Raw genomic sequence first — 26,127 nt, 5'->3', positions numbered from 1 at the left:
GCAATCCATCAGCCTGCATCATCTGCCCTTCATTTGAAACGTCATTATTTTGTCACCAATGAAACATGGCATATTTGTTGAAAGTTTTATTTCTTTTGGGGATTTTGCCTTTGTAGGCTGTACTTTGATCTCAAGTACAGTTACGGGGGGGGCAAATTATGGAACCCGCCAATTGACATTTAGATTACTACCCAGAACGGAAGATCTCAGTTGCCAACGCTTCCCAGTCAGTCTCGATTGCTCCGGTAAGATCCAAGCTGTCGTGGTTGTACCAAAGATGAAGATCATGCGTGTCTTGTCCCAGCAGCATCTCACTTTCTGCTATGTCATCGACCCAGTGTAGCGGTTGCTCCATGGCAATTACCTGGGCATCCGTTTCTTGCTGCAGCTTTTGCTGCCCGTTGTTGACACGCACAGAAGAAGCGGCTTCTATATCGCCGATGGTGACACCACCGCTCGGTTCAGTATTGGTCAAGCTCTCTGCTATGTTGAGTTGTTTGCACATTTGGATAATGTCTCTCCGTCGTACGGCCGAAGGCCTGTTGCCATGGCTGTTCAGATCTTGAAGTAGGTCTAAGCAGCCCCGAATTCCGGATAGACCCGAATGTCTGTGTGAGCTTGGATAAATGGTTTCGGCGAGGACAAACACAAATCCTGCCGAAAATATTGCATCGAGATCGGAGAATCCAAAGTTTGCTGTTTGTGTTAACGGTGAGCTAAGTTGATATGTCGGCCATCTGCTTACCTAGGAGTTGCTGTTGTTTGAGCGCGCAGAGTATTCTGAGCGTATGCCGAGCGGCGTCAATACAAGTTTCCGCCAGTGATTCAAGAGGCCTGGAAAGGATTATGTTCTGGAGCTGTTCTTTGACGGCCTGCCTGGCAAGTTGGAGCAATATGGGTCGGGTTACAAGGATGATGGCCTATTTCAAGCGTCAGCAACATCTATTTGATAGAAGACTGCCACCTACCTGATAAAGCATCAGATACAAAGTGGCGCTAGTTCTCGTAACGCGCAGTTGCTGAGAAAAATCCACGGCGAAATCGGCAGGCATATTCTGTGATATTTGATGTAGCTCAGACAAAATGTTCTGCACGTGTGTCATGAATATCTGCTCGGTCTGTCCGATGCTACCATAGATGTCTGATCCATACTTAGCAGACATGAAACATCGGGATATAAGGATATCAAGGGCCATACGAACTTTTCAAAGTTTGACCGGTGATTTTTGCAATCTTAACATTCGTTGTGAGGGCTTCTGAAGCACAAAACCCAGGTGCATCGCGTGGTAACGCAGCTCGAATGACTTCATCGTCCACGCTGAGCGGATTTCCAGTCGCCGCCGCAAGTCTCCTGAAATTGTTCAGATCTTGTCCAGTGTGCAAAGCTAGACAGGGCATACCGTTCTTGCATATAAATCGTCCACCACAGTCTGTTTTGATGGGTTTTATCAGAGCGGGTCGTGGCAGCCGCGCCGCTGTCTCGATGTAGACCCATCAGGAGAGCCATCCGCAAAGCGACGCCGGCCTGCTTCCATTCAGCCTCAGATCTGGAAACCAGCATTTTGGACTTACGTAAACATAAGCGTCATCCCTTCGGTCGGCACACTGTAAATAGTAGGTAACCAGCCCGAGAATTTCTATCCCCTGGATCCCTGAAGTGCGAAGGTGACTGAGTCCGGGGATGCGGTTCATTGCTTCTATGAAATAGCTCTCTCCAGGAGTCGATAAGCGGTCGTGAAATTTGCATGTGAGGAGATCGCCAATAGCAAAAACAAGCAGCAGCTCGATATACCATAGTGTAGTCGGGGGTTCTTGACCGTTCGATGCAGAGCACATGGCCAGGCGATCTGCCACAGATCGAGGATCGAAGAAATGCTGCACCCTGCCAATCGAAGTTAGGATCGCATCCAACAAGATCTCAGATCGCTCTTCGTCGGGCCATTCTTGAAGATATGAATGGTTCACGTTCGGAAAATCCGGTAAGCTCAGACCATAAGAATCGTCTCGTAATCTTGGTGTCTCGATGCTGGGAGACTTATTTCCCATTCTCGGTTCGGCTGACATGGCTATGATGTGGGAACCAAAGATTAGACTGGATGACATGCTTGTGTCCGTCGTGATGGCTTGGTCTGACAGGTTAGCCGTCGCTCGATAATCGCGATAGAGATCACGAACGTAAAATGGCGGCATCTGGAGCACCGCTTTCGCTCCTGAGAGGATGAATATAACATCCCACGGCTGCAGGGCCCGTCATTGTAGTCTCTACTGGACCAGGTTGGCTCGCCGCTTCTGCACCAAGCTGTGAAATTTCTGGTGCGTCTTCCGGTGGAATTTCAGGGCCACTGCCTTCGAGTGACCCTGTCATCCTCTCGAGGCGTTCGACATAGCTGACTATGTGTCAGCGCAACGTCCCGCGATTGGCAAGGTTGTCAGGCACGGAAACTGACTCAATGGGATATAATTTGCGTCTGCTGAACTCGGGAACTATGCAAGGGAGGTTGCGTCTCAAACAATATCGACATGGCTGCGTGCCGGAGCATTTACTTTTCCTCTCTCGACACGCAGTACACCTACCAAGCCGAAGACGTCAGCACACGAGACGAGGATTCCAAGGGGTTTGGCGTGCTAAAACACGCACGCTGTGGATGTTCTGGCCGCTTCGCCGTTGTACGACGCTGTACGGGGCTTTTTGAAAGGCGGAGGGCGTGCCTTCTGGCTTCCAGTCTGGTTTGCCATGACTTAGGGATGCATCGACGGTCACATCAGAGAATCTTTGGAAAAGTCGATTGAATTTGAGCTGGAAGCGGCGCTGAAATTCAATGGTTCCATGATTTGCGGGGAAAACACACTTGCATCTGCGCCCGGACACCTCTTTGCCGACCCGTTTCCTCTTTTGTGACAAAAGAATGGACTCACCCTGGTATCCAAGTTGAATGATAGTAATTTACGCCCCGGGACGCCAACCCTGGAGTACCTTGTCTGATATTACAGATTTTGCCTTCTGTCTTTTCTAAAAATCGACCACTGACCCTTCTGAGTGCGTCGGCATCAAAACCCGGGGCTATGTCCCGCTGTCGGTATGCACATCCGTGGCGAACTTGGTAGAAGCGACACTCTTATTCGCTCTAGGGATGCGATCGCTTGCAGAGTACCCGGTTGCCCCGCGCATACCCCAGAACCAGCGGAGACGAGGCGCGGAGATTTTTGGGCTATTGAGACTATATAAATACCAGCTGGACGCTTCAGGCTATTGCTCTCTATCATACTCAACCTCGATTCTCTTTCCGTGGTAAGGCGTTGTTTGCCTCCGAAGCTTTGCACGTGTAATCAGAGAAAACTCTCCACGGAGACTTACAATGTCTCAAGAGCCGAAAGAACTGAAGCCGTTGCCCGAGAATGTGTTGACGGAGACACAACTGGAAAATGCAACGGGTTATGTGGTTGACAGAGAGGAAGAGAAAAAGGTGGTGCGAAAGCTGGACCGGGTCATCTTACCTCTGATGGCATTTGTCTACTTCTTCCAATGCAAGTCGGACCTCAATCCCCCTCCCCCCCCAAAGCAGAGCTCCAATTTGCAAGAGAACCTCGTCTAATGTGGAAGCATAGATCTCGACAAACAAAACATCAATTACGCGGCCATTTTTGGACTGAGGAAGGACTTGCACTTGAGCGGATCCGAATTTTCTTGGGTGGTGTCGCTCTTCTACTTTGGGCAGTTGTGCTCTCAGTACCCAGCGGCCTACTTGATGAGCCGCATGTGCATCACTCATTTTGTCGGGATCGCCATGTGAGATGGTTTCATTCTTCGTCCCATGACGAGATACTGACGGTGTGATTAGTGTTCTATGGGGTGGGGTCCACATGTGCCTTGCCGCATCTCAAGGCTTTCGAAGTTTGGCGGCTATAAGGTTTCTCCTTGGTTTCTTCGAAGGAGCGGTGTCCCCCTCTTTTGTGATCATCACCAGCAACTGGTATTGTCGGAGAGAGCATCCTGTGCGGGTTGCGTACGTCAACGTTTCTCCTAGGTTGATGTATTACTGACGAACTCCCAGCACCTGGGTCTCCATGTTTGGAGTTTCACAGATCATCGGCGCTTTGTTGATGTATGGAGTTGGTCGCATTGACACATCCTTCCATACATGGCGACTGATGTTTCTGATCTGCGGTGCACTCACGATCATTACCGGCGTCGTCTTCCTCTGGCTGATGCCCCGTGATACTTCAACGGCATGGTTCCTGACCGAACGAGAGCGCACTCTTGCCGCTGCACGTCTTGCTTTGGACCGAGCAACCCGCGATCGCACGAACTTCAACTGGCCCCAAGCAAAGGAGGCATTTACCGACCCTCGGACATACATGTACGCGCTAATGGGTATTACCATTACGCTGCCGACCGCGATCGTCAAGGTAATTGGACCCATGTACCTTTACGTGTCTCAAACTTGGTGTTGACATATTCCAGTTCTCTTCTATTGTCATTCAAGGCTTTGGCTTCAGCGATTTCCAGACTCTGTTGGTCGGGCTGCCCGGGGGTGCTCTGGCGTTCTGCCTGGTATGGATCGGTGCTTTGGTGCCCACTCATTATCCCAACGCGCGGTGCTACACAGGACTTTTTGTGGTCGCCATGCCCCTCTTAGGGAGTCTCCTCCTGCTGCTGCTCCCTGCATCAAAGAACTGGGGCATCGTGGTCAGCACCTGGTTCGCAGGGTCCACGGCACCCCCCCTCAACATCGTTTTGGGCCTGTTGGCATCCAATGTGCGTGGAAACACGAAGAAGTCGGTCGTTGGTGCGATTTTTTTCATCATCTTCTGCGTCGGTTCCATCGCGTCACCGCAGTTTTGGCAGGCTGCAGATGCGCCCCGCTACCGCAAGGGCTGCATTGTAAGCGTGTGCAGCTGGGCCGTGCTCCTGACAATGTTGATGACTTTCCTTTTCACCGCGAAACGCTCGAATGCGAAGCGAGATCTGAAGGCGCAGGAGGACAGTGACTATTCTGAACAGGGAGTTCCAGTCTCGGTCGACTCGGATCACACGGAGAGACAGGATTGTAGATTTAGATATACACACTAGTCCTCGAGGATATGATGGATATTTCTACGGTAGCTACACTAGTCCGCGAGGATATGATGGATAGTTCTACGGTAGCCAAATATGGCAAGGTTAATCTTTGCAAACACGGATTCCCCGGCCAGTAGTGTTGCAAAGCCAGAACAGATGGTGAGTATGTACGGAGTAGTGGGAAACGACCGAGGGTTAGGTGACTAACGATCTGGCAACTTGGAAGGCGGACTCGGGGACGCGTTTTTGGCATCGAGGGAATACAGGGTACGAACGTAGTATCCCGATTCCAAAACTTAAGAGCGATCTTCTAGTTATTAGGCCGCCCTTTCTAACAGATAATAAAGCCTATCTACCGTTAATTTTGAGAGGATAGAGCTCGTTAATACTACGCTTTATTGCTTAAGTTAGTGGGTAGGACGTATATATATATATATAGAGTACGATGGAACTCGCCATCACAGCCTGCTAATCGCAGCCATGAAGTAACAGACACACTTTCACCGTGAACTTGTCATTTCAAGGCTCTGGCTCCGTCGACGGATATTGTCCCGTCCATGCAATGCGTTTCACCTTCTCTGTGTGATTGGGGACTCGAGGACTCGAGGAGGTATACATGACCTCGAATAGTAGCAGCAGTGAATGCAATGTCGCAACCTGCGTCTCTTTGCTCAATGGCATGCAAAGTGTAGTCCGAAGATGTCTAGGCCAAGGGCAAGAACTATCTTTGTAGAGAAGACAAGACAACCGCCTCCTGCGTTTGTTGATTCGAGGCCCAGCCACGAGGGTAACTGAAGCCCCTTCTTCTCCACCCCCCTTCCTGTCAAACCCATTGACAAGTGGCGAAAATCATGATTGGGAACAGACACACCCATTAACAGTGTGTGACTGCAGGCGAGTGGAGGCCTACACCCGATTTCACGAGGACGCCACACTTTGTAGAAGCAAGGCTGCGAACAGCATATAGAGAATGGCAACTCACCGTATTAAGCATACTAGGCCCTCTATCGCTATTCGTCAGCTGTGTTGCCTCCGCTTCCCTTAGGCGTCCATATGACAACCAATTTCAAAATTCTTGGTGATGAATCCTAATGGATTTCGACCAAGTAAGGGCTTTTCTGCCTGGACAATGAATAGAAGGGGGCTCCATCGCCACGAGTACGAGTAGGATCAAGGTCAATTCTGTTGTCGCTCGGAACAGAAGTGCCAGCCTAGGCATCCACAGTAGTGGACAGACCCGGTGCTGTGGATAGAAACTACGAGGACTCGTCGCATGGCTGGGACATAGTAGACAGAAGTAAAGATGCACTCGAATATGCTATTGTTGAGAATATTAGTCTGTGAGGATATTGAATGGTTATGGCCTGCGGACGCGCAGTTGCTTGTCACCCATCGGCCATCGTTGCCATCGTTGGTTCTCATGGTTCTGCACCACCGTACGGAAGCCTGGCAAGCTCTCGGGGTTCTCCGCCCATCAACGTTGGAAATGGACGCCTCGACGCCACCATCGCAAGCCTTTCTCTGTGTGGCATTAGGCTCCAGTGTGGCTTTAATCGTGAGGATAGACTCTAGGGACGTGTGTTCCGTATACTTGGTAGGAAGCACTTCGTACTCCGTACTCCGTACGGAGTCCCTACAGTGTATGTCCTAGCTCGGCGCCATCGTCGTTGCTGAGATCCTTGGTCGCTGTTTCAATTTGGCTCGCCTGAGGGTGCAACGCCCCAAGGAGCGAGCGGTAGCAAGGGGAAGGGGAAAGGGAAGGAAAAGGAAAGGGGGAAATGCAGGGACATGCGGGTTTGAGGTTGACGCCAAGCCACGTGCGGCCAGGATTATCATTTCTCCGATGCGAGGGATCAACACACCGAATCGAGTTTGCACAAGGCTCGAGATAGGTACCGAGTACGTAGAACGGGGTAAGGCTCTCCAATGAGCTCAATAACACGTGGACAGTACGGAGTACAACCTCATCAAGACACTGGTAAAGCCTTTTCAGTCGGCTGGGTGGGTGAGCCTTCCGTATACAGAGGCTGGGAAATTCGGTTGAAGTACTGTATATTCCAGACTGGGTATGCGAGTCTTGGTTGTCAACAAACGAGGGTCAGGATTATTGGTACCAGGTACCAAAGGCACGCAGTACCTACTCGTAGTGTCGAGCTCACACAAAAGGCGCCAAACAACTTACCCAGCGCTGTGATTGTTGGGTTTGGGACGCAGATGAGGATTGTGAGCGCTATTGTGCGAAGGGTCCCACCAATCGCGAGATACGACGGCCCAAGTCGCTTGTGGATTTCTTGATTCAGTTCCAGAGGGAGGTATTATTTATTATTGGCAACTTGGGACCTGTGGGTTAGTGCGTTTCGGAGCTTTTGGCCTGTCGAAACCTCACAGATTTGACACCGCATGCGTAGGAGCTAGCGCTGGGTGTGTGATTACTGCTTCCCCCGTCCCGTGAGTCTGACACCTTGAAAATTTTATGTGTCAGTTGACTAACTACCCAGGCAGGATACAATCTCCCATCGCAATCCCATCATCCCAGGAATGCATGGCTGCGTCTGCTGATGATGGATGTTATTGTTGATTTCGGCCATCTGCCATGACGAACAGCTGCCCACTTTCCATGGCACGGTTGACAATAATTTCATCTCGGGTGGCGGAGCAATTAGAATTCGCCTGCCACGCTTGATAACCTCGATGCAGGCTAGGTGGGATCATAAGCTTCATTAAGCGTTTCATCTCGTCCCCAGCGAGGATTACCCCTGCCATCTCCTCCGAAAACCATCAGGATTTCCTTTGGCAGGGCAACAGTCTAACTCCATCCGCCCCACCACTCAGAGCGTGATCGACAGGTCACCTTGGACCTCACCCTCCCTCTCCTGGCCTTTGCAGGCATTTTGTGGGCGATGGAACTTCGCTATGATCTAGCTGCAGCAAATTACGGAGGTGGGCACGTCGGTCGGTCCACATGAACGAGGCGACTGTCCCCGCTCTCAACGGGCCATCGAGAAGACTGCATGTCTGAGCATGAGCACGAGGTGATCTTGTTCTCCATGCCCCGTACGGAGCCGGAGCACCTTTGTGGGCTAAATGAAGCACCGAAATTCCCCCTATTGCGCATGGCGACATCCGTGGCCCTTGCTTCCATCCATCAGGAGCAAGCTGACGGTGCTTTCAATCGCTGACGGGTGGCACTAGTCTATACAGAGACCGGGATCGTAGAGCCAATATCCTGTCAGATTAGCGGATCAATAGGATTGTCCATTCACAACCCGTCTCCCATGATCGAAACGACCAAAGGTTTGAGAACTCAATTCATCGCTGCTCAGGCCCAGGATGGCTGGGCCTTATGATCTGGAAAACGTCCAAACATTAAAGCATGCTCACGCCTCGCCTTTGCACGTTCTGATCTTCCAGTTGCTTTCGACCATCATTCTCTCGTTTCATTTCTACCATGGCCTTCACCCGCCTTACCAAGGCTCTTACAGCCTTGTCATTCGCTTTGTCTTCTTTCCAACTCGTCACAGCTTCCAGCGATACATATAATTCTGCCTGTGGTCCTTCCACAGGCCATATCCCATTTACCATCGATGTCACCTGGGGCCCCACCGACTCGAGCAAGGCTTTCTCCAGAAATGCTTTCCTCATCAATGGCACCCTCCCAGGTCCACCTCTGCATTTGAAGGTTGGCGACGTTGTTGATTTCACCGTCATCAACCACACCCCCGATGTCACCGGCGTCCATTTCCACGGTATTCGACAACTCAGCACTCCATGGGCGGACGGTGTCCCCGGCGTCAGCCAGACAGTCATCAAATCACAGACCACCTATACCTACACCTGGGAAGCCGATGCTTCTGGAACCTACTTCTATCATGCTCATTACAAAGGACAGATGATGGACGGTCTCTATGGTGCCATTATAATCTCGCCCGCTGATACTGCCGATACTCCCTTTGGCCAGATTGGTGATGCTCAACAGGTCAAGGCTGCTGCTGACAAGGTCACACCTGTGTTCGCTTCAGACTGGAATCGTTTCACTTTTGATGAGTTCTTCCAGATTGAACAGGAGGCCAATATTGACTGGGCTTGTACCGACTCGATCACTTTGAACGGCTTCGGATCGCAACTCTGCCCCAGTCTTGATTTCCTGACTGCCAACGCTGCGCCTCCAGCCATCAAGATCTTGAACGGAACAGCCTTGACCGCCAAGGGCTGCATTCCCCCCAGTAATCCTGTTATTCAGGGACAGTTCCAACGTAACTTGGCCGCCCTTCCTCCTGGAGCTTATGATGTCTGCACTCCATTCACAGGCCAAAACTTCACTCTCCAGGTCGACCCCAAGGACGGCTGGGCCGCTATGTCCTTCATCAGTCCGGCTAGCTTTGCCATCTTCACCGTCGCCATCGATAACCACAAACTGTATGTCTACGAGTACAACGGAAATTACATTCAGCCTCAAGTTGTAGACAAGCTCACCCTCGCCAACGGTGATCGCATCTCCTTCATGGTGAAACTCGACCAGACCCCAGCTGACTACATCATCCGTGTCGCCAATGCTGGCATAAATCAAGTCGTTTCCGGCTTTGGTATCTTGGCATACAAGGGAGGTGACGATTTCATCTCAACCCAGGGAGTCATCAACTACGGCGGTGTGAACACTACCACCGTCACCTCATTCGCCCCTGGACGAGCAGCCCCATACCCGCCTGTCGCCGTCTCCTCTCACGCCGATCAGACATTTGTCCTGGACATTCTCAAGGATCCCGCCCAGCCAACTGAGGCCTGGGCATGGACTCTCTCCGGTATCCAGGCATACGATGAGTCGCGAGACGACGCTGTCCCTCCGCTACTATTCCAGGACCCCAGTGCCATCCCTAACAGCGACCTAATCTTGAAGACCAAGTTCAACCAGTGGATTGATCTGATTATCAAAGTGGAAGGTCCCGTTGCTCAGCCCCATCCAATCCACAAGCACGCCAACAAATTCTTCGCCATCGGTGCTGGTACAGGAGCTTTCAACTTCACCACCGTCGCAGCTGCTCAAGCCGGCGGTATGCAATTCAACCTTCAGAACCCTCCATTCTTGGACGGGTTCACCAGCATTCCTGCTGAGGGAACGGGATCTTGGATGGTCTTCCGATATCAAGCCGACACACCTGGTGCATGGCTGCTCCACTGCCATATCCAGACTCATTTCTCTGGTGGTATGGGTGTTGCCATTCTTGACGCAATTGACAACTTCCCCAAGGTTCCAACTGATCTTGGCTCCACTTGCTCCGGCACTGGCAAGAGCACTGACAATGGTAGCGATTCTGGCTCCGGCTCTGGCAGTGGATCCGGCTCTGACTCCGGTTCTGGTAGTGGTTCCGGTAGTGGTTCCAGCTCTGGTAGTGGTTCTGGTAGCGATTCTGGCACTGGCTCCGGCTCGGGATCAGGATCAGGATCTACAACAACTGCAAGTGGTTCCACAGGAACACGACCAGCTACAATTGCTACATTCACTGGCGCAGCTTCATCTGAGAGACCAATGGTGTGGTCTGTGTCCCTGGGTCTGTTGGCCTTCGTGTTGGCTCTTACATCATGATCCTGGAGAACATGTTGTGGTTTCATGTATCTCATACTTTTCTATCTTCGATTCTTTTTTGATATCCAAGCACGCATTAAATAGGGAGAGGCATAAGCACGCAGCACAGAACAAAAGTGGAAGGGAGGGGATCGGCATGCATCACAACGGATATGTACCAAATACGATCCTTCTACATGTAGTTGACACATAACGATTGATAATAACGACAGAAAATCTTTTCTTACAAACTTGTTCATTTCCCGAGTTGATCCTGGCACATCATTTCCAGAGAAAAACAAATAGTTTCCCAATTTCCTGGCCCGTCCCTTGACGCTGATCGACCCATGTCGATACTATCGTTCCTGCAAAGCTCCGAGTAAGATTATGCGAGTGACTCTGTAACGGCCCCAGCCGGCCTGTTAGCCGCGCTAAGTACCTTGCGCTGCAACCCAACTGTGGCTGCGGATCCTAGCCCCATATAAATAAAAGATGACTGGTAATGGCGCACACGCAAGGGATAAAAAGGCTGGGATAGTGGAGGCCCAGTGGATGCCAAGTCTGGAGTACATGTAAGGCGTAAACATGGGGAACGCAGCTGCCAGTAACGATCTCATGACTGTACCTCCTGCGAGAACAGATGCGGCGTATAGCAAATACGCGTCAACAAGGTAGTTGTTGATCGCCACGAAAATGAGTACCATGCCAAAGCCGAAGACACTGCTGGCTGAGATACTGGCCAACCAATGGACTGATCTTCCATTGGTCCATGCGAACCAGAATAGCCCGGCTGATATCGCAACACCACCTATCATAGCAGGCGGGAGTCGAGACTCCGGTGTAGGATTCTTGAGCCTCTGATAGCGATTGTTAATGGAAAAGTTCAACAGAACCGCGGCAGCAATTCCAACCGCCACGCCCGCAAATGCAAGACCACCCAATCCTTGGCTCCATTCTCGTTCTTGCTGATACACCACCGGAAATGCGGCGAAGAGGAGGTAGAGGATGGCATACACGATAGAAAGATAGAGCGACAGGAGAAATATGATCGGCTCCCCGAAAAGGAATCGCCATGGACGTGTCAGTGCGATCTTCATCCTTTCAGCGAATGACAACGATACTCCTTCAGCTTCGAAATGAGAGCGATAAACCATGCCAGTAGCCCGGGAAAGCGTCTTAGCCCGAGCTGACAGCAAGACCGGAGCATACGTCTCGGGTATGATGACAAAGCCCAAGATCAAAAAGATCACCGAAAGAAGGGTAAAGAGAGCACTGGCCCATCTCCAACCATCTTGACGGGCCGCTTGAGATATAAACCCTGATGTAATGGGGCCTAGCGAAACTTGTCAGCAATCAAACCAGCAATCAGTCTATGGATTGATTGCCATACCTAGTACTGGACCCAAAAAGGGTGCTGCGGAAAAGAATGTCATCGCAAGGCCTCGTGATTGAGGGGGAAACATGTCTGCGACGATAGCAGCTGCGTTGGTCAAACCTGCCGCCCCGAAAGACCCGGCAAAAAATCGACAGACCAAGACGGTCTCTATGTTTTGTGCAGCCGTCACTCCTCCGTTAAAAGCGGCAAACACGGAGTAGCTGATCAAATGAGTAAGTTGACGGCCAGCCACCTCACTGAAAGGAGCCCAGAATATCGGGCCGACAGCAAATCCGACAACATAGAGCGAAACTCCTGAAATTGCAAGTTCTTCACTGATATCGAATTGCTGCATCATGGAAGGAATACCTCCAGTGTACCCTGATGAGGCCAAGGTGACGATGAATAAGGTCAAAGCGGAGACCGCGGTATAAAACCATTTTGTCGCGGGAGCAAAGCCCTTGGGGTCTCGGGGGTCATTATCAATCCACGTCACCACATAGGGATCAAGGTCTGTCCCTGAGCCTTCATAATGCCACGAACGTACCTCGTGATTGATCAAGCCGTGATGTATAACAGAGCGCCAGTGTGAAGACGTATTGGGCTGCGGTAGGGGCTTCTCCTGATCGTCCTCCAGGACCATGCTGCGTGTTGGATGCTTATGAGAGAATGAAAAGCGATGCTTCAAGGTCTCTGCCTCTTTGTTGTATTGAAATCCTCTCCCAATGCTATCCGGAAATTCAAATTCATCCTTCGATCATTGAGGGCATGGTCGACTCAAGATAACTCCTTCCTATTGAACTTGTTGCAATAAGCCCGAGCTGCTGAGAGCAGAGGGGCTCGATTATGTACCTCCGAGAGCCCAAAGTTTTGACCGCGGTTGATTTAAGAGGTGGAGCTTCATCCACCTGAGTCAAGGCGAAGATCTTAAACTGGGTTACATGCTAGGTTCCTTCAGAACATCGATGGATTTGTCAATCGCATCGGTGTAAGCGTATTAAATACTGAACACTTGTCCAGCAATAGCGGCCGCGGGGCAAAGAGCCACCCTTAGCCTCGGTGATAACGGCAAAACCCCTGTCGGCATGGCTATCTCAGTCGTCGAATCCAGCCCGAGGAGCCAATCGGCAAGCTTGCCATCAGCCTTTTGAGGAACCATGGCCTCATGGCACGGAGATTCGGTAAGAAGTACATCCAAGTAGACAGGTGCCGCCCCTCGCAAAACTTGGGTGGTTCTTGACTTCAGCAGAGGAGTGGATGCTAACAACTGAAATTGCCGCAGCCAAGAACTTCTCTCAATTGTTAGAGATTATGGTCTTAGGAGTGATGCGTTGACACGAAGAACTACTCGTACGCCGGCGCCCGACAGCCTGATTCGGTTCCTGGAAGAGCCGCACGAAAACTGAAATTCAGCGACCTGCAAAAGGACTTAGGTCCTCGTCGCTCTTGAGGACTATGAAATTTTCCAATGGCGGGTCATCAGGTGAAAACCGCTGCGAGCAAACGACGGCGGACTGCTCTTGCATGCAGTGAATGTCGCTCGCGCAAGATCAAATGCGATACAGTTCGGCCGACATGTGGAACTTGTCAGTCCCACGGCCGAAACGCAAGCTGCTCGTATGAAAACCTCGTCGAACGCGATAAGCGGCGTCAGTCTGAGAGGTATGCCCTGCAAAACCAAATGTCCTCCATGAGAAACTCAATGCTCTTAGATATATCCACTTGTTGGAGGCCGAACTCAACCAGTACAGGAGCTCAAGTCAGACAGGAACCCCAATATCACAGCATGGCAAAATCACAGACCGACTGCTGGTGGGTAAGGCGCCATCTAATCCCAGCTCATCTATTCCCGAATTTCCCGGCCCGCATTCAAGCGAATCAGGAGTGAATCCAATCCCTCACAGTCCTGTTTCGCATGTGAGCAGTGGAAAGCAGCTTCTACTTGAACAGGAAACATTGGGATCCTCCACTCGCAGTTTCATGGCTGAAGTTCAGCAAGCTCCGATGCTCAGCTCAGTCGCACTGTTCGAAGAGACTGCCACTGAACCAGGTGCAAAGTACGGGTTTTTCAGTCAACAATTTCACGAACAAATCGCCAAATTCCCATCATTGTCTCAAAACAATGGTATTCCGACGCCTCGACTTACTCCGTCTTGGCTGCAGCACTTTGAGGACGTCTACTTCAGCCATGTATACTATTCATTTCCTTTTTTGAACCCGGTAGACTGGCACGGTAAACATCTTGCCCGAGTCTTGACGTCTGGTGCTTCGGACTACAATGAAGACCTCAATAATGCCGATCCCACAGCGCTATGTATGGTCGATTTGATCTATGCTCTTGGAGCGCTGTGGTCGACAAGACTGCAACTGGAACAATGTCTGCCTGTGTCTGAAAGGTTCTTTCTAGCAGCAAAGAAACTAATATGTCTTGATGATCTTGAAACTCCGAGCATGCTTCTAGCACAAACCCTTTTGCTCATCACCCAATACTGTGTTGCTCGGACTCATCGCCAAAGAGGGTTCATGCACGCCGCCCTAACTTACCTAGGTCTTGCAATTCGGGTGTGCAGAAGTTTGAGGTTTCCCAGTATTCAGTACGCTGACACCTTGGCTGAGCAAGATACTATTGCCCTCAAGCTCTGGTGGAGCTGCATATACTATGACATGTGAGTGCCGTAGCGCAGGATAAGACTTTAGACTCACCATAGTAGTGTCTTTGCGTCCACATGTGGTGAACCGACCATGGTTGATCCTCGTGAGTACAGGGTCGCAGACAAATTCCAACTAGGATTGAAAGACAGCTCCACCCAACGTCTTCACTTCTCTCCATACAGCTATTTTGAGAACAACGTTCGGCTTTCGATTATGATACGAAACCTGTGCGCAGAGTTGCACGAAGCATCTCCAGATCACCAGACCAACCTCCAAGGACGCTTTTTCAATGGTGATTTCAGCTTGCTCCAAAGACACGAGATGAATCTCACCAGGTGGTTTACACGACTACCAGCTGAATTGACGATCGAATGCCGTTGCACTATCTTCGACAAACATCTAATGCTTGAACAACGACTAAATCTTCATATAAGGTAGTGTCACGTGGTAAATCCAAGGGCAATGCTGATATTCGATTGTCATAGGTACTATTATGCTCAAATACTCCTCTACCGGCCTGCAATATCATTTCTGCTTAAGCTGCAAGCCAAATTACAATGCGTTGAGGTTTTGGATGACCATAACTTTGAGGGCTCATTTGCTCAAGATGCCCTCAGACGCTTTGCTTCGAAATGCCTACAAGCCGCTGTTAATACAATCGACCTACTACACACCTACCTGGGAACAGGAGGCGAAAGCATGACCCCTGTGCGAAACTTCACACCGTTGTGTTTCTGTGCGTGCAAAATACCCCTTTGAACTTGAATTTTGCTCACGGCCGTGCAAGACCTCTACAATGCAATGCTGGTCATGATTGCAGCAAGATGTTGTGCGAACGATGGCCTCTGTGAGGTCAACCTCCACAAGAAATGGCATCAAGCGTCAAAGATCATGCAATTCTACCAAGCAACAATCAGTACGATCGAGCTCCCTTTCAAATTCTTCGAGGTTATCAACGAGCGCCTTTTTCAAGGTGCCGACGAAGGTAATCATCCTCCTGCAATCTTTGCAGTGGTTTAGAGATGAGCTTACTAACGGGAGACACCAATTACAGGCGAACCGGCTGCAAATCTACAGCAATTTTCAGAAAGCTGGAATATGTTCGACTGGTATCACGAAGATGCTGCGTTCAACCAAGACGAATCTCCGCAGCTGGTCCAGAATCAGGCTGCACAAACGGTGGACACCATGAGCTCCCAATGGCTAGGAAGTTTCTTAAGTCTGTGAAAATGGAACTAGCATTGACCTTTACTACTAACAGATTGTCGGATTCAATCCTTGATACGGATACAGTAGATAGTTTCGCCAGAGGGAACGAAACATGTTGCTTTGCTCGGCTTTCTCCAACATCCGAGATAGTTACTCGTAGAACGTGCATGTTGCCAATCTACTGTAGTTGGTTTATTTGCGCACTATTTGACGATCCGGTTATCGGAGTCGTGCGGTTGCACCTCTGTGGGTGTGCACAAGGCTGTGCTTCAAGGATAATGGATGCAGCATGTGGCACCCGGACCCAATGTCATGACTCGTTGGGACTACTGGAGGTGACGAGGCCCTATAATGGGAAGGGGACATAATTCTTCCTAAGACGGTACGAGGGACTCGTCAGACTATATAGTATCCTAAGTACGTACTAGATTAGCGCCTAGGCGCTCCGGGTTCGCTTCGGATAGCGTTCGAATAGCTCTCGGAGCTAGTTCGGATGTGGCGAAGCGATATTATAGACTACGGTCTTTATAATCGCTTAGTATTAATAATTATATCCTTCCCTACCTAACCGGACAACGGCCTCGTTATAATATCGAGGATAACGTCGTTAACTTACTAGCGTAGTCTTTCGGATAAATTATATCTCTCGTAATAAGTCTATAGTACTATCTATATCGTAGTAATAACCCTAGTATTACTTCGAAGAGGTTTAGCTAGGTAAAGAGGCTTATATCTAATTTCGAGTTAGCGTAGGGCGTCGGAGAGTATATACCGCGATAGGATTAGGCTTAAGTTCGCGCGTATCTATAAGGTCTTTTCGAGGCGATATAACTAAATATAAATAGTCTCGGGCGTACTAATAAAGTACGTAATAGCCTTACGTATATTCGAGGGGCTAAAGTAAGGTATAAATACCTTATAAGGATTATCCTCTTTATCTTATCGGCGCTAGACCCTTATTTTTAACGTTAATACCTAAGATACTCCTCTCGTTATTATTTTATAACTAGCCTCGTAATAGACTAGCGTTACCGAGACGTCCTCGAGACTTTACTTACGGTAATAGCTTAGTATATACGATTAGGGTTAATTCGGCGCTATTCTAAGTCTATATATTAAGGCCTCATAGCTACTCTTCTCTCTCTATTCCGTACTATATCTCTAAAGTCTCCTCTTTCTTCTTCTTTTACCTCGCTCTCTTCCTTATTTCCTACTTTTACGTATTCGAAATACCTACTCGCGCTAAAAAGAACTATTAGGAAGTTAACGTTAAGCCGGATCGTTCTCGATTCGACGACTAGCTCGAACCTAGCGATAGTCGTCGTTCTAAGCTAGCTTCGACTATAATTACGAAGCGTTAGAGTAATACTTTAATACTACGTAATATTCCTATTATATTCGTAAGCCGATTAAGTATTTCGAGATTACGCTAAAGCTAACTTATTTTATAGTATTATTAGTAATTAATTTTAAGTTTAACGTCCGCGATTAATACGCCTTCTTTAATATCGATTTAGAAGTTTATCGATAGCTTAAAGAATCGGTATTATAGTAGTTTCTATATTCGCCTTATAGTTAATTATTCTCTACTTCGATTTATCGAGTACGCTAGTAAATTAAATCTTAGTACACTTAATTATACTATATTAGCGATTAAGTATTCTATTAGTCTCGTACGTAATTTAAGCGATGCGTATAACTCGTACTAGAAAGGCTTCGACTCGATAAGCTATTCTTAGTAGGTATTTCTAAAGTACGTTATAGTACCGATAGATCTATCTATTACTAGCTCTAATATCTCTACTCTAATATTACTAGGAAGTAATTATATATTCTACTTTAAGAGGAGTTAGATTTATTCCCTTCGGTCTCGTAATAGCTTCGAAGTAGTTACTTAAAATTAAGAAAAGGATTATCTTTCTAAGGCTAAGTCTCGCGAAGTCTCTATAGTCGAGCCTATACCTACGATAATAGATCGTAAGTTAACTCGAATTACTCGTCGACCGGCCGCTACTCCTATCCGTAAAGCGAAGAGTATATTTCTTATCGACGTAGGTAGTTATATCGTAGCCTATATTCCGAGTTTCGATAGAAAGTTAGTTAAAACTAGTAACGAGATTATCGTCGCTACGAGTTCGGGCGAGATTATATTTAAATATCCTAATCTCTAAGGTCTAGATTAGAATAATTCCTAGACGATTCGGAAGAATTAGAAAGCTATTCGTAGTACCTTAGTATATTTCCTAGGTAAAATTAATAATAATAAAGACTAAAAGCTTAAGGCTAGTAAGAAGAGTAAGTTCTATATTACTAAAAGTATTACTTCTTCTTTAGTAATCTAAGAGTTAATCGAAAGCTAATCGCTACTATAAGGTAATACTCTATACGGTTCTATTTCTCCTTTAATTATAAGTCGTTAACCTTCTCTTTCTTCGGTCCGTTCTTCTAGCGATAGTTCGGCCTTAAATAGTACTCCTCGAGGTCTTCGGCTACCGCCTCCTTCTTTATTTCCTTCTTAATTCTACTCTTAGTAGCCTTTAAGTTCTATTAATCCTTAAGGCGATACTAGTTTCGGAGCGCCTAGTTATTTCTTCGATACTCGCTCTAGTATATTTATCTACCCTCCGAGTAATCCTCCCTCTCTCGACTTCTAAGCTCTCCTATAATAGTAGGCTTAAGCTTATCGAATCTAAATAGAGGAGATACGAGCGGAATTATAAAGAAGTTAATAGAATTAACTTATAATACTCGATAAGGTACGATAATTATAACGATTAATAAGTATTATAGACTATTAGTTCGAATAGCCGCGTCGGTTCTCGTAATATAGTCCGCCTTCGCCTTCCCTTCGACCGCCGAGATCTAGTTAGGATCGGTATACGTCTAAGGTCTTACCTCGGAACCGTCGAGCTAGTAAGGTATAGACGAGGGCGCGTCGCGATACGAATATACGAGGTATCGAGGGGGATAATAATAAAGCTATAAATCTAGATCGTTCTAGCCTAAATACGAGGTTAACTACGATCGCGTCTTCTTCGCCCGATTTAGAGTTCCTTAATTATTCTACTTCGTAGTCTTAAATATAACTCTAAGGACGAAGCGTAGGTTCGTCTTCTTAATTTAGTTTATAACCTCCCTCGACGAAACTACTAGCCGATTCTCGACCTTTATCTATAGTACTATAGCGATAATTACGTTATCTATTAGTAGCGTCTTAGTAATATCCTACGTCTCGATAATCTTCGGTCGCTAGTTCGTATCCGCTATAGTAGAGTAGTTTAATAGCTAGGTTTTTCTAGGATTTAGGCGTTTTTAGCGTTTTTATATTAGATTTCGTAATTAGTTAAATACGGTAGCGATAATCCTAAGAAGAGGTTTCGTAGCCTTAAAGAAGTTAGTTCGCCTTTTTATAGATAGAAAATACTAAAAATATATTTAAGTAATTCCTATTCCTTATTTAAAGATCTCGAATAACCTTCGCCTTTAGGTATAGCCGTAAAGAACGGCCTTCGATATATCTATCTCGTATCGATATAGCGTTTACTATTACTTACCGTCCCTAGAACTATATCGAATAAGTTTCGTTACGCTAAAGTCTTCGCCTCTATAGTCGTTACTAATTTTCCTTTATACGGCGAGATAATTTAGCCCGGTCTATTCTCTACGAGTCTTATATCGCTCTAGTCGGTATCGAGCTCGGTTATAAAACTTTAATAGTATCGATATCTATACTTATTAGGCTATCGAAATCTAACTTAAGAGGAGAGGGGAAAGGTATTAGATTCTATAATACCTTCGAAGCTATATTACGATCTATAGCTTATTCTTTTCTTCTAACGTCTATCGGATTCGGTTCCCTTAGGAGGCTCGTCGTTATCGAGTCGGCCTATAGCGTATCTATATATTTAAGGGCTCGGGAGCTACTCGCGAGTTACTCCTATAAAGATCTAATAGCGCTTATAGTTAGTTCCGAGTTACGAAGGAGGTCCCTAGACTCTATAATTTAGTCTAATTTAGGTAGATCTATCTTTAGCTCCCTACTTTCTACTAGCGTCTAATTAGTTTTAGGATTCTCTCTAAGTTCTAATACTCTACTTCCTAGTATTCTATAGTCTTTCTATAATTTAGGTCCTAGAGTTATCGGCGTTCGCGTAAAGGTACGCTAACCTTCCTTCGCCGGTACGATATCGAGACTATATAGTATCGATAGAAAAGAAGTCTTCTCTCCTCTTATACCCTTCGGTACTACGCCTCGATCTCGAATATCTAGAAGAACTAATTATAAAGAGGCTACTCTATTATCGAGCGCTCTTTATATTCCTAATCCTACTAGAACTATATTATAAGTTATTTCTTTCTTCTTCTTCCTTTAACGACGACGTTTTTCTCTCGTTAGAGTTTTAGCCGTACCGTCGAACTCCTCCCCTACCTAGCCTTAACGATTACCGAATCGTTTTAACTATTTCTACTTTAGTATTAGGGCGAGTTTATAGTATATTAGGAGTATTTCCCTTATATTAAGGACTTCGAGTATCTTATTCGAAGAGTTAATAATTACTTCCTCCCTTCGAAGTCTACCTTACGTAGTAGGTATAAATATTTACTCGTCCTCTACGGAACCGCTAGAGTAGTATCTTAATAGTCGGCTCTCGTAGATTAGGTTTCGAAAGACCCGACTATTATTAGTTTCTAGGATATAAGTTCTAAACTAAAGCTTTTTAAGAATCTTAAAAGGTCCGAAGTATATAGCTTCGAGCTTCTATCTTATATTATTTCGTAGTATAATCTATTCGTTTTCCTAGAAACCTATATCGACTTCTCGGAGTCGTATAGAGCGAAGTCGTTAAGTATAAATACCTCGCTCTAATAGTAATCTATTAATATCGTACCTCGCGGTATAGAAGTTTTCTATTCTCGCCGCGAAGTCTATATCTAGGTTCTTTATATCGAAGTCTTCTTAGTCTCCTATTAATCGAGGTTCGATACCGTATACGAGTTTAAAGGGACTTATTTCCGTTACGGAGTAAGCTCTAACTCGATATATAAAGAATACTAAGGATAAGTAGTTCGTTTATCCTACTAGGGGAGTACTAATAAGTATTTTTATAAGTATTTATCTAAGTATTCCGTTAAATCTTTCGACTTTACCGTTTATTTAGAAATAGTATAAAGTAGTCGTACGATACTTAACTCGAACTCTATTTAAGTAATATTCTACGATAGTAGAGTTAAGGTTTATACTATTATCGGAAAGTAATTCTCGAAAGGCTCCGTATTAGTAATATATTTCGAAGAGAAAGTTAGCTACGACCTCGTTCGTAGCTTCCTTAACTACCTTCGCTACGGACTATCTCGTTATAAAGTTAATAGCTATAAGAATATACGTCTTATAATCGTCTATAGACGCCGGTAAAGGTCCGACGAAGTCGATTATCTATTTCTCGAACGGCCTCGCCGCGAGTCTAACTTATATATAGGGCTATTCGTTTCGAATCTTTAGTCTTTAAGCTAATTAATACTATCGATATTTTCTTACGAACGTAGTAAGGTCTCGTCGTATAGTTAGCTACTATTCGCGATACTTTACGATCCCCTCTAGGGCTAGAGTACTAAAATATTCGTAGTAGCGGTAATAGTATTCTACGAAGTCGGTTCGAAAAGAGGGGCTAATATACGAAATAAAGTATCGATCTACTTTTCGATATAGACGACCGTCTTCCGATACGAATTAATTAATATCGAGTATCCTTCGTAGAGCTATAAGATCTTTCGCTATCGATATTCCTTAGCTTCGATTAAATAGGAGCCTAATAACCGTTTATTCCTATTATAGATCCTTATCTAGTATACTCTCTATATAGTTTATAGCTAGGTAGGCCTCGATAATCCTTTCTTAATCGACCTAGGCTCTCGTCGCGGGTCCTTTTCCTATAAAGTTAGGCCTCTACGAGATAGTATCTAGTACTACCGCTTCTATTCCCTTACGATAGCGAATATCGAGGTCGAACTTAGAGAATTTATCGATCTATCGAGCTAATTATTTCGAAGGAGTACGAGTAGTCTATAGATACTTAAGGCTTTTATAATCGGTTACGACGATAGTCTTATAGCTATTTTAAACGTAGGTTATCTAGGTTCGAAGCGCGTACTTAATAGCTAGTAGCTCCTTTTCGTATATCGAGTAGTTTAGTTCGGCCTTATTAAGCTTTCGACTATCGTAAGCTATAGGATACTATCTACCGTCTATTTCGGTCTATAGTAAAACGTAGCCGAGAGTCTATTCCGAGTAATTAGTCTCGATTCGAAAGGGTTTAGACTCGTTAACTTACTATAGTATAGGTTTCGAGGATAGGGCTTTCTTAAGGATTTAGAAAGTATATTCGTAACTAGTATTCTACCGAATAGGTCGAAATCTCTTCTTATATAATACTACGTCTAATTTAATAAGGAGATTAGATAGAGCTATAGCCGTCTTTACGAATTCCTTAATATATCTTCTATAGTACGAAGCTAGTCCGAGGAATTATCGAACCTTATATATATTCTATAGTTATAGCTAGTTAATAATAGCCTTAACCTTCGAAGCGGTAGGCTTATATTAATCTTAACCTATAATATATTCGTAGAATTCGAGTTTAGGAACTACGATCGTATATTTAGAAGGTTTCGTATATAGTTCGCTCTTCTATAAAGCTTTAAGGACCTATCGTAGATAAGATTTATACTCTTCCTCGTTCTTTAAATAGATTACGATATCGTCGAGGTATATAATAACGAACTTACTAAGGAAGGAGTATAACACTATATTTATTATTCGTTAAAACGTCGACGGCGCGTTAGTAAGTCTAAAGGGTATTACGAGGAACTCGAACTTACCTATCCGCGTATTAAATATAGTTTTTAGTATCGATAGCTCTTCTATTTCGATTTAATAGTATCTCGATATTAAATCTATCTTCGAGAGGATAGTAGTAGAGCTAATAGTATTAAGGTAGTCTTATATTCGCGGTAAGGAGTAAGTATCCTTAATAGTTACGTTATTTAAGAGACGATAGTTAATATATATACGCTACTTATTATTAGGCTTCGGGATAAAGAGAATAGAAAACCCCTATAAACTCGTAGAAGGTCTAATTAGTTCCTTCTCGAGTAGGGTTTAGATCTACTTCTCGAGTTTATCTCGATACTACTTCGTTAACCTATAGTAAGGAAGATTAATCGGCGTAGCGTCTTCGATATCGATCGTATACTTTATATTTTGTATACGTAGCTTCTAAGGAGATAGAGTCTCTTTAAATACGACTATATATTATTAAATAAGTTTCGTAATTCGTAGGTTTATCGTTCGTAGTAAATTTTTCCGCCTTTCTATACTATTCTCGTCCTTTTCGCGTAATAAGACTAGAGTAGCCTTCGGAGCTTACGGTTTACGAAGTTACTTAGCTACTACTTTATAGCTAATTAGGTTTAATTCTACTTCCTTAATTCCTCCGTAGTCGATACACCGAAAAGGACGAAGATTAACGAAAGCTAAGATTCTAGTCCTATTCCGAAGGATTAGAGTAGATTTTCGAAAGTCCTATTTAGCTTAATATTACGTTAGCTAGTCTAAGCTTAAGATTATATTATAGATATTCTAGTTAAGTATTCGAAGTACGATACGAGTACGAAAGGTTTCTAAGGCTAATCTAGTAACGATCTATTAGTCTAATATCGTTATATCGCTATTCGTAAGACGAATCTTCGTAGAAGTAGTAGTTCGAAGCTTAATATCGCCTCCTAATCTCTTCGCTACCCTTTTCGAGATAAATAAGAGATCTAAGCCTATATCGAGTAGTATAGATACTATTCTCGTATCTTTCGTCTATCCGAGGGTACTACTTACTAGGTTATAACCTCGGAGGCGTCTTAAGTCTATATCTATATTCTTAAGAGAGTTAAGCGAGTAGTCTAGGGAGTTAATTTCTACCTTCTCGGAGCTTAAATATTATTTATTATTCTTCGAGGGCTCTTTATTCTAGCCGTTACTAGAAGCCTCGATATCTAGCGACGTCTAGCTTTTCTCCGAGAGCCTTATCGAACCGAAGTTCCCTTTTATACGAAGTATATCCGCGTATAATATTCGAGTTTTATATAATTAAAATAGAGTTCCTCTCGACGGACTATATTTCTCTATTCTATCGGACTAGTTCTAGTCGTAGTAGAGCCGCGGAGATTATACGAAGGCGGAGGGCTAGCTCGAGGTAGGCCTCGAGGGGTAGCTTCGTATCTACTTCTAGCTTTCCGAAGGCGTCTACGCGCATTCGAAATTCTTATAGTATTAAAGGATATCTCGATATTCCTATCTACGTCGATATTTAAGTTAACTTAGGGCTTCGAGATATAAGGACGATAAGCTAAAGGATAGCGATTTATCTTTAGGGAAGTACGATTAGCGAAGAAACTAATGCGATACTTTAAAGCTAGGTATTCCCGCTTATTCTTATCTACGAAGGTAACGTAAGAAGTATAGTCCGTAGGTAGAAGGATATTCGGAATAAGTTCGATACGATTACGGATATAAATCTTAAGTCCTCGTTTAAATAAGAAAAGGTAATTAGCGTTCGTAGGCCTTAGATTTAGATATAAGCGTCGGGAATCGATAGTATAACGAAAGGCTTATATACTTTCGAGCTAGCGGAGAGAGTCGAACTTATCTCGACGCTACTCCTAAGTACGAACGTCTTCGAATTAAAGAGTAAAGGCTTTCTTCTATTCTTACTATATTTTAATCGGTAGGAACTCCTCGGGTCGATTAATAGTAACCTAGTAAGATAAGTTCTACTAAGTCGTAGCGGCTTTCTTAAGGTACGAAGTAACTAAGGCGATACGTTCCTTATCTACTAGGACTCGCTTACCTAGGATTTTACGCGTATTAATCTAGCGATTAACTTAGATTAGCTAGACCTTTACCGCGTTACCTTTACGATAGCCTATATACTTAGAAGGTTCCTTAAGACCGGCGGTAGAAAGGGCTTAAAGCGCCTCCTACGGTCCTCTAGATATATCGGTAGCCGAGGAGGTACGAAAGATATATCCGGTTAGCTCTAACGAGGTAGTTTTATTTAGAGGGGGACTAGTCGTTCTTAGTTCTCTTACGATATACTTATCTACTAACTTCTCGACTAGAGTACGAACTACCTTAAGATCGAGTTCGTAGATATCGTTTATAGATATATTAAATATAATAGTTAATATATCGTTATTAGATTAGATTATAAGTAGAATCGAAATAAGAAATAAGTTAAGTTATAGTTTAGAAGAGGTCCTTAGGGAGAGTAATAGAGTTACTCCGAAGTTTACTTCGATTTATATAGAAGCTATTAACCTCGACTAGCGAGGGCGCTACTATAGCTAGAATATTAAATACGAGTAATAGTCTCCTTATACTATACTAACTATAGCTATTTCGGATAGCTATATAGCTCCTCTCCCTCCTTCTTCGGATCTCCTTTAAACCTTTTTAGTCGCTAGTTAGGTTACTAGTATTAATTATTTACTTAGGTAGTAAGAGAACTACTACTTCTATAGAGTCGAGAGTACTCGTCGGCTACTATCGCCTCGTATATACTTCTTCTATACTATAGTCTAGATCGAAAGTTACTAGTCTTAGGGTATCTTAGGTTTAAATTTCGAGGTCCGAGGATACTCCTCGCTACCTTTTAACGCTACCGAAAGAGTATCGATAAGACCTCGAATAGTCTTCGCTACCGGAGCGTAGCGAGAGTAACTATAGTTATCGTAAAATAGTATAGGTTCCGACCTCGTAGGGTATAGAAGAGTCGTTTAGGGGTTAGCTTAGTACTATCGAGAGTCTCCGATAAATAAATTTTTACGTATAGTAAATCCGCTATACTCTAATTCTACCTCTATATTACGGACTAGGTTATAGATAAGGTCGCTAGGATAGGCGCCCTACGTTCTAAGGGATAGTTTAAGGAAGGTTAGCCGATGGAGAACGAGGCTATATTACGTAACTAGAGGGTACATTAGTGCATTACCGCATTAGAATAATATACTAATATACTAAAGTAATATTTTAAGCATTATATATATATACTCCCTTACCTAGATAGAATAGTTCGTAGTTAACTTCGTTAGTAATCCTATACCTACGTTTTAGGATATAGTCCGACGAATAAGTATTCCCTTTATTATCTTAGTTAGCACTTTAGTACCTACTCTATTAAGGAACCCTACCTTAGTTAGAACTACTTATAGCTCGGATTATAA

General features: G+C 45.2%; 6 protein-coding genes across 6 annotated transcripts; 4 read left to right on the top strand and 2 right to left on the bottom strand.

Annotated features, from left to right (window-relative positions):
- Window positions 1–187: 187 nt before the first annotated feature.
- Window positions 188–2,064, bottom strand: A1O9_08932 (uncharacterized protein; the record flags this gene model as incomplete). Its single annotated transcript, XM_013402414.1, has 6 exons — window positions 188–696; window positions 746–920; window positions 969–1,141; window positions 1,203–1,351; window positions 1,401–1,525; window positions 1,573–2,064. The coding sequence occupies 6 exons, from the start codon at window positions 2,062–2,064 to the stop codon at window positions 188–190; spliced, it is 1,623 nt and encodes a 540-aa protein (XP_013257868.1).
- A 1,292-nt stretch (window positions 2,065–3,356) lies between these two features.
- On the top strand, window positions 3,357–3,593 carry A1O9_08931 (uncharacterized protein; the record flags this gene model as incomplete). Its single annotated transcript, XM_013402413.1, has 1 exon — window positions 3,357–3,593. One exon carries the CDS (start codon window positions 3,357–3,359, stop codon window positions 3,591–3,593), a length of 237 nt encoding a protein of 78 aa, XP_013257867.1.
- A 472-nt stretch (window positions 3,594–4,065) lies between these two features.
- On the top strand, window positions 4,066–5,071 carry A1O9_08930 (uncharacterized protein; the record flags this gene model as incomplete). The annotated part of the gene is made up of 2 exons (XM_013402412.1): window positions 4,066–4,407; window positions 4,463–5,071. 2 exons carry the CDS (start codon window positions 4,066–4,068, stop codon window positions 5,069–5,071), a joined length of 951 nt encoding a protein of 316 aa, XP_013257866.1.
- A 3,436-nt stretch (window positions 5,072–8,507) lies between these two features.
- On the top strand, window positions 8,508–10,640 carry A1O9_08929 (uncharacterized protein; the record flags this gene model as incomplete). Its single annotated transcript, XM_013402411.1, has 1 exon — window positions 8,508–10,640. The coding sequence occupies one exon, from the start codon at window positions 8,508–8,510 to the stop codon at window positions 10,638–10,640; it is 2,133 nt and encodes a 710-aa protein (XP_013257865.1).
- Window positions 10,641–11,050: 410 nt separating this feature from the next.
- A1O9_08928 (uncharacterized protein) lies at window positions 11,051–12,637 on the bottom strand (the record flags this gene model as incomplete). The annotated part of the gene is made up of 2 exons (XM_013402410.1): window positions 11,051–11,952; window positions 12,010–12,637. 2 exons carry the CDS (start codon window positions 12,635–12,637, stop codon window positions 11,051–11,053), a joined length of 1,530 nt encoding a protein of 509 aa, XP_013257864.1.
- Window positions 12,638–13,974: 1,337 nt separating this feature from the next.
- Window positions 13,975–15,873, top strand: A1O9_08927 (uncharacterized protein; the record flags this gene model as incomplete). The annotated part of the gene is made up of 5 exons (XM_013402409.1): window positions 13,975–14,660; window positions 14,706–15,080; window positions 15,132–15,382; window positions 15,434–15,631; window positions 15,701–15,873. 5 exons carry the CDS (start codon window positions 13,975–13,977, stop codon window positions 15,871–15,873), a joined length of 1,683 nt encoding a protein of 560 aa, XP_013257863.1.
- Between the last annotated feature and the right edge of the window lie 10,254 nt (window positions 15,874–26,127).

Source organism: Exophiala aquamarina (genome assembly GCF_000709125.1).
Source record: "Exophiala aquamarina CBS 119918 chromosome Unknown aczIA-supercont1.8, whole genome shotgun sequence".
NCBI classification, from domain to species: Eukaryota; Fungi; Ascomycota; class Eurotiomycetes; order Chaetothyriales; family Herpotrichiellaceae; genus Exophiala; species Exophiala aquamarina.
This window is presented reverse-complemented; position numbering and strand designations above follow the sequence as displayed.